Source organism: Chiloscyllium plagiosum, unplaced genomic scaffold (assembly GCF_037043375.1).
Source record: "Chiloscyllium plagiosum isolate Xiang-an unplaced genomic scaffold, Cpla_swu_hap1 HiC_scaffold_3, whole genome shotgun sequence".
Classification (NCBI taxonomy): domain Eukaryota; kingdom Metazoa; phylum Chordata; class Chondrichthyes; order Orectolobiformes; family Hemiscylliidae; genus Chiloscyllium; species Chiloscyllium plagiosum.
This window is the reverse complement of record NW_028270141.1, coordinates 129,128,205-129,140,387: the sequence shown is the minus strand read 5'-3', so window position 1 is coordinate 129,140,387 and position 12,183 is coordinate 129,128,205. Positions and strand designations below refer to the sequence as shown.

General features: G+C 45.2%; 2 protein-coding genes across 4 annotated transcripts in view; one reads left to right on the top strand and one right to left on the bottom strand.

Annotated features, from left to right (window-relative positions):
• LOC148151344 (uncharacterized) overlaps positions 1 to 12,183 on the top strand; it is a 138,039-nt gene that overhangs the window by 15,952 nt on the left and 109,904 nt on the right. The window lies entirely within an intron of this gene.
• Positions 5,480 to 12,183, bottom strand: part of LOC148151345 (uncharacterized) — a 101,170-nt gene continuing 94,466 nt past the window's right edge. For 2 of the 3 annotated variants that reach the window (XM_087983359.1, XM_087983363.1), the window contains exon 5: positions 5,480 to 7,462. In XM_087983359.1, the coding sequence (XP_087839485.1) occupies positions 7,297 to 7,462 (166 nt within the window). In that variant the 3' untranslated portion in view covers positions 5,480 to 7,296. The remainder of the gene's footprint in view (positions 7,463 to 12,183) is intronic. The other variant, XR_015754467.1, reaches the window with a different exon arrangement.

Below are 12,183 nucleotides of genomic sequence, written 5' to 3'. Positions count from 1 at the left end.
GTTACTATCACTGAATGCCTGACTATCAAAATCCTGGGGGGGTTCTCATTAACTAGAAATTCAACTGGACTCACTGTGGAAGCACAGTGGCTAAAAGAGCAGTTCAGGGCTCAGCATACTGCAGCAAGTATCTCACCTCCTGACTCCCCAAAGCCTGTTACCCCATCTGCAAGGCACAAGTCAGAAGTGTGATGGGATACTCCCCACTTGCCTGGATGGTGCAGCTCCAAAAACACTCAAGAAGCTTGACACCATCCAGGACAAAGCAACCGCTTGATTGGTACCACATCCACTCCCTCTACCAATGACACTCAGTAGCAGCAGTGTGTCGTATCTACATGATGCACTGCAGAAATTCACCAAAGATCCTGAGATAGCACCTTCCAAACCCACAAACACTTCCATCTGGAAGGCCAAGGGCACCAGATACATAGGAACACCACCACCTTCAGGTTCCCCTTTAAGCCACTCACTATCCTGACTTGGAAATATATCGCCCATTCCTTCACGGTCACTTGGTCAAAATCCTGCAATTCCCTCCCCAAGGGCATTGTGGGTCAGCCCACAGCAGGTGGACTGCAGCAGTTCAAGAAGGCAGCTCACCCCACCTTCTCAAGGGGCAACTAGGGACAGGCAATAAATGCAGCCTCCCAGCCAACATTACTTACATCCCACAAAAGAATAAAAAACATTAGAGATCAAACTTTTTAAAAATAACCAACGGATCCCAACTCCAAACTTGGCAGGATCCCCTGAAGTATTATCAGTTTAAAAAAATGGCCGAAAGGGGCAGAATTTTGCAGGAACCCAGCCTGACCCTTGGAGTGAAGGTTCCCTGCTCCAGGACCCTGTGGTGAGAGGCCCAGAAGGAAGTGGGGAAGAAATCTGGAGAGCTGATCCCAGCGATTGCTGCTTCCCTCAGCCTGGAAATCTCTTGACCCGGGTAAGGCAGCTGAGATAGATTCATAGAGCACAGAAAACAGACCTTTCAGTCCAACCCCTCCATGCTGACCAACTATCTTAAATCAATTCCGTTCCATTTGTCAGCATTTGGCACATATTCCTCTAAACCCATTCTATTCATGAACCCATCCAGAAATACAAGCACAGCAACTGAAATAAACAGGAACAGACTGAAATAAAAATTGGCCAGAAATCAAAGTATGCTTGGAATGCCTGAGCCAAGACAGACACACAAGAGACAGTTCTCCCCAGGGAAACTGAAGCCCAGGCAATTGAAAACTGGAGTGGCATCAGAACACATGAGGAAGTGTGAAAGGGCAATTCGACCCTTCCTGACAAACAACCAACATGCGATGCACGGGACAGACATTCCTCAGTAAGGTAGAAGACCAGGTGTATGTTCTGGGATGAAACCAGACTTCCAGCCTCAAGGCAGACACATCGAACGGTTCACTGTTAGCAAGCCATCGAGAACCATTAGCAGCATTTCAAGGTGATAAAACCAATTAGTTTGATTCCCCTGATCAGCCAAGTCCTTGGAACATTCCAGAAGGTAGCCAGGAGGGTATAAGAACCCAGCCTGGCAGGGCATGACCGAACCCCACTCTCCAGCCGACCTACAGGCAGGTCAGGATACAGCAGTGAGCAGAGCAGCTCACCCTCCGACCAGAGAGAGAATCAACTCATGAAGAGAGGTACAGACGAACAATTCGACAGAGCAGCAAAAGGTAAGCATGTCTGGGAATTGTTTTAATATTCAAAAGAATCGGATCGTTAGAAATAGAGTTGGTAAAATTGTTGAGTGTAGTTTTTCCCTTTGTTGTCTTAAATAAAGTTGGGACTTGGCTGACTGACTGCAGTCTCATGCTGTGTTGTCCTTACCTAATACACGCTAAGGAGCCTGGGTAAATAAATATTGTGTACACCGGTCGAGGAGTCCATAGGGTCTCAGAGATATCCTGTTCCAAGCAACACCATAAATCTCCAATAGGGGAAGGGAAATCAGTCACAGAAGGATTCAAAGTTAATCAGGAAGAGTCTTGAGATACAAGTTGTGGGTAATGTCTGGTTCCGGTGATTTGAGTTGATTTTTATCTGAAGCAAATACGAGAGGGTGCCATTGTACTGGAATGACTGAGAGCGCAGATTAAACCATCAGGAGGGGCTGCATTAACATGAGATTCATGATGTGGAGGAGCCGGTGTTGGACTGGGGTGTACAAAGTTAAAAATTACACATCACCACATTATTGTCCAACAGGGTTTGTTTGGATCTACTGTTCCTTCATCAGTAGCTGTGGAGCAGGATCATAAAACGCAGAAATTTTCACAAATGATTACATGTCATGCAGCTGATATGATAGATTGAACAAACCGAGATTATGGTTCAGTTTGAATTAATTTTTATCTGAAGCAGTGCAAACACCATGTTGTGCCATTGTACTGGAAAGACTGGGAGAGCAGATCAAACCATCGAGAAGTGCTGCATCAAAGTGAGATTGACAGGGACACAGCTTGCTTTCCAGAAAGTGAGAATCCCATGGTTTATATTAGAAGGATTTTTTAAAAATTCACTTATGGGATGTAGGTGTTGCTGGCTGGGAGAGTATTTTTTTGCCCATTTCTGTCTGCCGTTGAGAAGGTGATCTGCCTTCCTGAACTGTTTGTAACCTAAAATGACTGGTCAGGGAAGTTTCTGATGCATGCTGGGAAGGACAATGGCCAAGTGAAGCAAACTCAAAACTATTGAAAGAAATCTGAACTGGTTCCATTATAAACCGTTCACAACAACAGACTTCTGTAAAGAGATGAGCCATTCAACACAGTCAACAGGTTCGAAGGCAATGCTCATAATAAACATTTTATCCTACCTCATACACAACTCATATCTTGTGAAAACACAGCATTAAATTGCTCAAAGACAGATAGATCAGCGACAAAACCATTGAGGAGCCGCATGGATGATGTCATCGCTGGAGGGAACTCATTTGAACAATTTGGGGACTGAAGGAAAACATAAAAATGGAGGTTCATTGCCTCTTCTCCATGAGAACAGTCCAGAGTAATTATCACACAGACCAACCATCGCACAGACCAACCATCGTACAGACCAACCATCGTACAGATCAACCATAGTACAGACCAACCATCGTACAGACCAACCATCGCAGAGACCACCCACCACACAGACCAACCATTGCACAGACTAATCATCACACAGACCAACCACGGCACAGATCAACCATTGCACAGACCACCCATCACACAGACCAACCATCGCACAGATCAACCGTAGTACAGACCAACCATGGTACAGACCAACCATGGCACAGACCAACCATGGCACAGGCCAACCATTGCACAGACCAACCATCGCACAGATCAACCGTAGTACAGACCAACCACCGCACAGACCAACCATGGTACAGACCAACCATGGCACAGGCCGACCATTGCACAGGCCGACCATTGCACAGACCAACCATCGCACAGATCAACCATGACACAGACCAACCATTGCACAGACCAACCATGACACAGACCAACCATCGCACAGACCAACCATCACACAGATGAACCATCGTACAGACGAACCATCGCACAGACCACCATCTCACAGACCAACCATCGCACAGACCACCATCTCACAGACCGACCATCTCACAGACCGACCATCTCACAGACCGACCATCTCACAGATCAACCATCACACAGGCCAACCATCGTACAAACCAACCATCGTACAAACCAACACACAGACCAACCATCGCACAGATCAACCATCACACAGACCAACCATCATACAAACCAACCATCATACAGACCAACCATCGCACAGATCAACCGTAGTACAGACCAACCATCGCACAGAACAACCATCGCACAGATCAACCATAGTACAGACCAACCATCGCACAGACCAACCATCGCACAGATCAACCATCACACAATCACACAGACCAACCATTGTACAGACCAAACATCGCACAGATCAACCATCGCACAGATCAACCGTAGTACAGACCAACCATCACACAGACCATCCACGCACAGACCAACCATCGCACAGACCAACCATTGCACAGATCAATCGTAGTACAGACCAACCATCGCACAGAACAACCATCGCACAGATCAACCATAGTACAGACCAACCATCACACAGACCATCCATCGCACAGACCATCCATCGCACAGACCAACCATCACACAGACCAACCATCACACAGACCATCCATCGCACAGACCAATTATCGTACAGACTGACCATCGCATAGACCAACCATCATACAGATTAACCATCGTACAAGAACTGCAGACTTTGAGTTGAGGGATCAAACGTCGGTTGCTGTCAGGTCTCGTGCTGGGTCAGCCATTTCCACTTGTGGGTAATAGTTGTCCTTTTTGTAAGAATTGCTTCAGTGATGAGTCAGGAACTTGTATCAGCTGCACCAAGAGGCTGCATTTAGAGTACTCCAGTGAAGTGTGTTTAATGTTGGATTGAAAGTGAATCTTCACACCCATACTAAATCAACACATCAGGATGGTGAGTGGTTTGGAGGGGAACGTGTAGCTTATGGTAATCCCATGTATCCATTGTCCTTGTCCTTCAAGATGGAAATGGTTGAGGGTTTGGAAGATTCTATCCAAGGAGCTTTGGTGAGGCTCTGGAGCACATCTTGGAGAGTATTCCAATTTTACACCTGAATTGTGCCTTAGGCAGGCTTTGGGAGGTTAGGTGGTGAGTTACTCACTGCAGAATTCCTAGTTTCTGACCTGCTTTCAATGACTTGCAGTGAATTAGATTCATCATATCAATACAGTTTCTGGTCAATGGTAATCCCCAGGGTGTTAATAGTGGGGGAATCAGGCAATGGGAACATGACTGAACTTCAAACGATAATGGTCAATTGTCTCTTACTGGATATTTTTTTTTAGATTTAGATTAGATTACATGACAGCATGGAAACAGGCCCTTCGGCCCAACAAGTCCACACCGACCCGCCGAAGCGCAACCCACCCATACCCCTACATTTACCCCTTACCTAACACTACGGGCAATTTAACATGACCAATTCACCTGACCTGCACATCTTTGGACTGTGGGAGGAAACCAGAGCACCCGGAGGAAACCCACGCAGACATGGGGAGAACGTGCAAACTCCACACAGTCAGTCGCCTGAGGCGGGAATATGGTCAGAAGTCACACAAAACTAGGTTATAATTCAACAGGTTTGCTTGAAATCCCAAGCTTTCGCAGTCCTACTCTATCTGATATGGGGGCTGTGCTCTCACTAATCTCACCTTGCCCATGGTTCATGTACACAGTGGGACAAATACCCTCCATTAGAGCAGGTTCATTTTCTGAAATAAGAGAATTATTACTTTTAATCTTCAATACTTTGACACATTCATTTCACTGAAATGTGGAAGGCTGTGTATAATATTAAAATTGTGATGAGCAGTGATCCGGATTTCCCTTTGAATAAGAATTGACAGGAAACCAAGTGTTGTGATGCATCACCCTCTTTATTTCACAGTGAGAAAAAAATTCCCAGCAGTTAGAAAAACACAGACAGACACAGGGCAGTTCCAGCACCGACCAACCTCAAACCATCAGGTTCTGTAATACCTCCCACTGTCAATGAGCTCTTACCACATCAACGTGAAACATTCTGACCCAGTATGACTGAGATTAAACGTAAATCTAATCCATCACCAGGACCATACCTGTTTCAGGCTGTACACAATTCATTAATTTCAAACAAGATTAAAGAACATTTAATCCCTGCTTCCCAGTGAAGGACTCAGCTTCCCATCTATAATAGAATTTAACCCTCAGTACGTGCTGTAAGAAGACTTTAAACTGATGTCACCAATGCCCCACAGAGGTGGTTGGTCAGAAATGAATCTGAAACACTGACCAATAACTTAGATTTGAACAGAAATCCTCACTATAAAGGATATTAAAAGGAACATGAGCATCCAGGACTGCTCTGTCAGGGACAGTCAGAGTGACCAGAGCTGGAGCCTAATGTCTGGTTAATGTGTGGTTTGAAAGTTCATGTACGCATTCAGCAAACAATGAGGAAAACAAAGAGCATGCTGGTCTTTACTACAATGGGAGTGAAGAGTACAAATCTCTCACTTCAGTGATAAATGTGGGATCACAATCTTTTGTTCTCTTTACATAAGGAAGGATGTACTTATCCTGAAGGGGAATGCAATGACTGCTCATGAGGCAGATAATAAACTACAAACATCCAGGTCCCCGAGCTTCTTCCCTCTCTTAAGAATCATATCCCTTACTTTATTTATAATTGCTATAATAGATTATTGGTTAAAAGAGAGGCAAGGATGGCAGCTCAACATCCCTGGACACAGAGTTTTCAGGCAGGACAGAGAAGGGGATATAAAAAGGTGAGTGTGCCAGGAGCCTTACCAGGAGCACACTTGCATAAAACAAGGTCTTTCTGAGAGAGCAAGGTTGGAGTTCATCATAGCAAATGGACAGGAGCATTATCAGTTGATGGTTCATTGTCATAGTCTAAGGGATTTTCCATAAGTAATGTAGAAACAGGTTGAAGATTTCCCATAAAACATCCAGATGTATTAGATCAGTATAAAATCCTGTGTTCAGGTTAATGGCAACTGCCTGTACAGAAAGTGAAAGAAAAAGGCTCTTTTAAAAAATTCTTAGAACAGAGTATTAAGCTGTAGATGCAGACGTGAAGAGGGATGGAGAGGGAGAGAGCGAAAAAGAGAGAGCGAGAGAGGCAATCTGCGAGTAGCTGTGGTGACAGGGGTTGAGGTAGACCGTGAAATTAAAGTTGAAGTGTTCAAGCTGCAAGAGGGTTTTGTGTGTCTGTTTGAGCTAAATTGACTTAAGCGAAAACATCAAAGTACTTTATGAGTCAACAGATCAGGTTCAAAGAATGTTAGATGTTTGGGTGTTGATGGAAAGACAGACCCACATGTCCTGAACCTGTGTACTGTGGTATGCCTCAATGAGTGAAATGTTTAGTGCCAACCTTCACCCTTATTGTATAATCATTCTCTTTGGTTTGCATTTAATGTTGTCCTTCTTACCAGGAAGATCATTGCATAACACAAACTTTTTTTCTCTGGAATTTGAGCCTAAATCCCAATAATTAAGTAAACCCTTTTTTAGATAAGGAGACCATAATTATGCATGCTAATCCAGGTTAAAGCCAAGATGTACCTTGCACATGAATAAAACAGTTTAAGACAGAGTTAAGCATGATTGATTGTTATATGTTATATTGACTTATATATAACAGTAAAGGGAACAGAACCTTCCAGGAAAAGGAAATCATTGGGAAGTTTTAAGAAAAGCTATATCCATTAGCCCACGTCTGCTAAAGAAATTAAGAGAAAATATTCCTGGTTCAAAGGGTTGGTTGTCTTCTTCCAAATCCTTCAGGAATTCAAGCACATGTTCTTCATATTGTTTCTCTTCCAGTTTCCTATCAACTGCCCTGCAATATGAATATAGGCATTTCATTCATGACAACGTCTGCCTGGATCTGAGTAGATTAACAGGACAATATGAACAGGTGACAGCCATTCAGGTCATTGAGAACCCTCCACCATTCAGTGCAATCCCAGCTACAGGAATGTCATCAATAACCTCGCAGAATGGGCAGACATGTGGCAGATGGAAATTAGGACGGGCAAGTGTGAGGTGAGACACTCTGGGAAAAGGGATGTTGGGAATCATTATCGATGACGGAAAGGCACCAGGGACAGGGAGATCTGAGGGATATTGACCATTGAAAGATGCAGCACATATTAAGGAAGTATGGGGGACTTTGAGCTTCATTACTAGGGGGTAGTGAGTACAAATGGGGGGAGATCATGCTGAAGCTTTGTAAACTGCTGGTTAGGTCACAGCTTAAGCATTGTGTGAAGTGATAATCACTCACACTTTAGGAATGATATTTGCACCTTGTGAGGATGCAGAGGGATTTTACCAATAGGTTTAGGGTGGAGAAGCTGGGAAATTTGTCCTTGGACAGTTGGTTGGAGCTGTACCAGACAGTGACATGAGTTAGGTAAGGGAGACAAAGAAAAGCTGTTCTCGCTGACTCATGGGACAAGAATGAGAGGGAACCGTTTCTGAAGGTGATGTCAGGAGGTTGTTTTAAAATCTTTATTCATGGGCTATATGAGTATTTATTGCCCATCCCGACCTGCCCTTGAGAAGGTGGCATTTAGCTGCCTCCCAGACTACTTCTGTCTATTTGGTGTAGGTACATACACAATCTCGCTAGGGAGGGTGTTCCAGGAATTTGACCCAGAGAAACAGAAAGGACGGTAATATATTTCCAATTCAGGAATTTGCAGGTGGTGGTGATCCCACGTATCTGCTGCCCTTCTCCTTCCAGGTGAGGTTGGAGGGGGTGTCTCTTATCTCAAGAGGGTTGGAATATAAAAGCAGAGATGTACTACTAAGACTTTATAAAGCTCTGGTTAGGCCCCATTTGGAGTACTGTGTCCAGTTTTGGTCCCCACACCTCAGGAAGGACATACTGGCATTGGAACGTGTCCAGCGGAGATTCACACGGATGATCCCTGGAATGACAGGTCTAACATATGAGGAACGGCTGAGGATACTGGGATTGTATTCGTTGGAGTTTAGAAGATTAAGGGGAGACTTAATAGAGACGTACAAAATAATACATGGCTTGGAAAAGGTGGATGCTAGGAAATTGTTTCCGTTAAACGAGGAGACCAAGACCCGTGGACACAGCCTTAGAATTAGAGGGGGTCATTTCAGAACAGAAATGCGGAGACATTTCTTCAGCCAGAGAGTGGTGGGCCTGTGGAATTCATTGCCACGGAGTGCAGTGGAAGCCGGGACGCTAAATGTCTTCAAGGCCGAGATTGATAGATTCTTGTTGTCTAGAGGAATTAAGGGCTATGGGGAGAACGCTGGTAAGTGGAGCTGAAATGCGCATCAGCCATGATTGAATGGCGGAGTGGACTCGATGGGCCGAATGGCCTTACTTCCAGTCCTATGTCTTATGGTCTTATGGGTAGGGATGTCATGGGTTTGGAAGGTGCTATCATGGCAGAAAAAGCAGAAAGTGTTGGAGAAACTCAGCAGGTCAGGCAGCATCTGTGGAGAGAAAAACAGAGCTAACATTTCAAGTCCAGTGGGCGGCACGGTGGCACAGAGGTTAGCACTGCTGCCTCACAGCGCCAGAGACCCGGGTTCAATTCCCGACTCAGGCGACTGACTGTGTGGAGTTTGCACATTCTCCCCGTGTCTGCGTGGGTTTCCTCCGGGTGCTCCGGTTTCCTCCCACAATCCAAAGATGTGCGGGTCAGGTGAATTGGCCATGCTAAATTGCCCGTAGTGTTAGGTTAAAGGGGTAAATGTAGGGGTATGGGTGGGTTGCGCTTCGGCGGGTCGGTGTGGACTTGTTGGACCGAAGGGTCTGTTTCCACACTGTAAGTAATCTAATCTAATCTAATCAGTGTACCATCATCACAGATTTTTTTCCACAGATATTGTGAGACCCGCTGAGTTTCTCCAGAACTTTCCATTTCTGTTTTATATTCCCAACATCGCAGTTCTTTGTTTTACTTTGTTGTCGAAGGATTTCTCTTGAATTTCTGCAGTGCATTGTGTAGATGATACATATCGCAGCTGCCATGTGTCGATGGTGGAGAGAGTAGATGCTTGTGAATCTGATGCCAATCAAGTGAACTGCTTTGATGTGGATGGTGTCAAGCTGCTTGAATGTTATTGGAGCTGCCCAATGGCAGTCAGGTGGGGAATATTCCATCACACTTTTGCTTTGTAGATGATGGACATGTTTTGGAGAGTTAATAGGTGAGTTATTTGTTGCAGGATACCTCTGACCTGTTCTTGTAGCCACAGTAGTTATATGATTAGTCCAGTTGATGTTTTGGTCAATGGGAACTCCCAGGATGTAGATAGTGGGGGATTCAGGGATAGTAACACCACTGAATGTCAAGTGACAATGGTCACTTTCTCCCCTGTTGGAGACAGTCATTGCCTATCATTTGTATTGAATGTTACTTATCATTTGTCAGCCCAAACCTGGATACTGCCCAGGTCTTGCTGCTTTGCACAAGGGCTGCTTTAATATCTGATAAGTGACAAATGGTGCTGGACATTGTGTAATCATTAGTGAATATCCCACTTCTGACCTTATAATGGAGGGAGGATTATTAATGAAACAGCTGAAGATGTTTGGGCCAAGGACATTATCCTGAGGAAATCCTGCAGCATTATCCTGAACCTGAGATCACTGACCATCTGCAACCCATCCAGTTAGTACTGGTTCCACTTCCCCAGAACCAGTCCCAATGTCCCAGGAATCTGCAACCCTCCCCTTGCACCACCTTTCCAGCATGTGTTCAGTTATAATTTCCTGGACTTTCTACTCTGACTCGCACGTGGCAATTGTAGTAATCCTGACATCACAACCTTTAAGGTCATACTTTCAACTTACTTCCTAACGCCCTTTATTCTGCATTTAGGACCTCATGCCATATTTTATCCTCTGTCATTGGGACCAATGTGTACCATGACCACTGGCTGTTCACCCTCCTCCTCCAGGATATCCTGTAGTCATTCTGAGACATCCTTGACCCAAACACCAAGGAATCTCATTTGTTGCCAGAGATACATCCATCTATTCCCCTTCCAGTTGAATCCCCGATAGCTATTACATTCTCACACTTTCCCCTCCTCTCCTTTGCTACAGGGTGAACCGTGGGAAACAGATGTGGCTGTTACTGGTCCTCTCTGAGGGACCATTCCCCCTGACATTATCCAAAGTGTCTGTTTTGCAGGAAATAGCCACAGGGGGTTCCTGCACTGCCTGCCTAGCCCCTTACTCTGCCTGGTGGTCACCCATTCCCATTCTGCCTGTGAAATCTGAGCCTGCAGTGTGACCATCTCCCTGTATGTGCTATTCGCAGTACTCTCAGCTTCATGGATGATCCACAGTGTCTCCAGCCATTCCTCCAGTTCTGAAAGCTGAGCTTCAAGGAGCTGCAGCTGAGACCCTTCCTGCCCCTATGCTGGCCCTGGGCACTGGAAATGTGGCCAGCTTCCCACGTAGAGCAGGAAGAGCACACCATGGCTTTGAGCTCTCCTGTCATGACTTACGCATTTGGATGAAACCTTTAAGTGGCACCTTAATGTCAAATAATACCAACTACTATCAGGTCTACTACCAATATCAGGGCTGATCTTTGACCTGTGCCTAATTCTGAGCGGCTTTGTGAACAATAAATTGCACTGATACCCATTGCCGAGACACATATATGGAAAATGTCCTCAATGGTTTAGTGGCGAGTCACATTGGAACAATGTCATTTCTGGGTAAGGGGAGGGTAGAGCTGGCAAAAAGCTGTTGAAAATAATGACAGTAAAATAGAACATCAGACAGCTCAAGGAAACCTTGGATCTTCCACAAATTAAAGGTCATGACTTTCTTTTCAAGAAATATGAAGAATTTTGGAAAAACAGGAGCCAGCTCCATGTGAATGTGAATGTGGAGGAGCAGTTGTATTCTCAGATGATGGGCCATTATCACAGCCTCTGGATATGTCCTGCAGCATCATCAGGACTGACACAGCAGAGGTGGCAGCACTGTCACATATACCAGGGAGTGAGTTGTCCTCGGAGTCCTCAATATTAACTCCTGATCCCATGAAGTCTCATGGTATCAAGTCAAATGTAGGCAAGGAAACCTCTGGCTGATTCCCATGGACTGTCCGTCCGCAGCTGATGTATCCGTGCTCCTCCATGTTGAACACCACTTGGAGGAAGCACGGAGGGTAACAAGGGCACAGAATATATGCTGGGTGGTGGATTTCAGTGTCCACCAAAAGTGGTGAGCGATCTGGTCCACTTCTCCAGGACATTGCTGGTAAAATATGTCTGTGACAGGTGGTGAGGGAACCAAAAAGAGGGAAAGACATACTTGACCTCGTGCTCACTAATCTGCCGGCTGCAGCTGCAGGTCCCTGCACAGTCCATGTGAAGACAAAGACCTACCTTCACATTAAGAATACCCTCCATCTTGCTGTGTGGCACTGTCATCGTGGCTTGCTGTGTTCTACCAACCTCCTGCCTGTCTACTTTGGATTCCAGCATCTGCAGACTTTTTTTTGTCTCTAATCATGCTAATTGGGACAGACGTTGAATGATCTA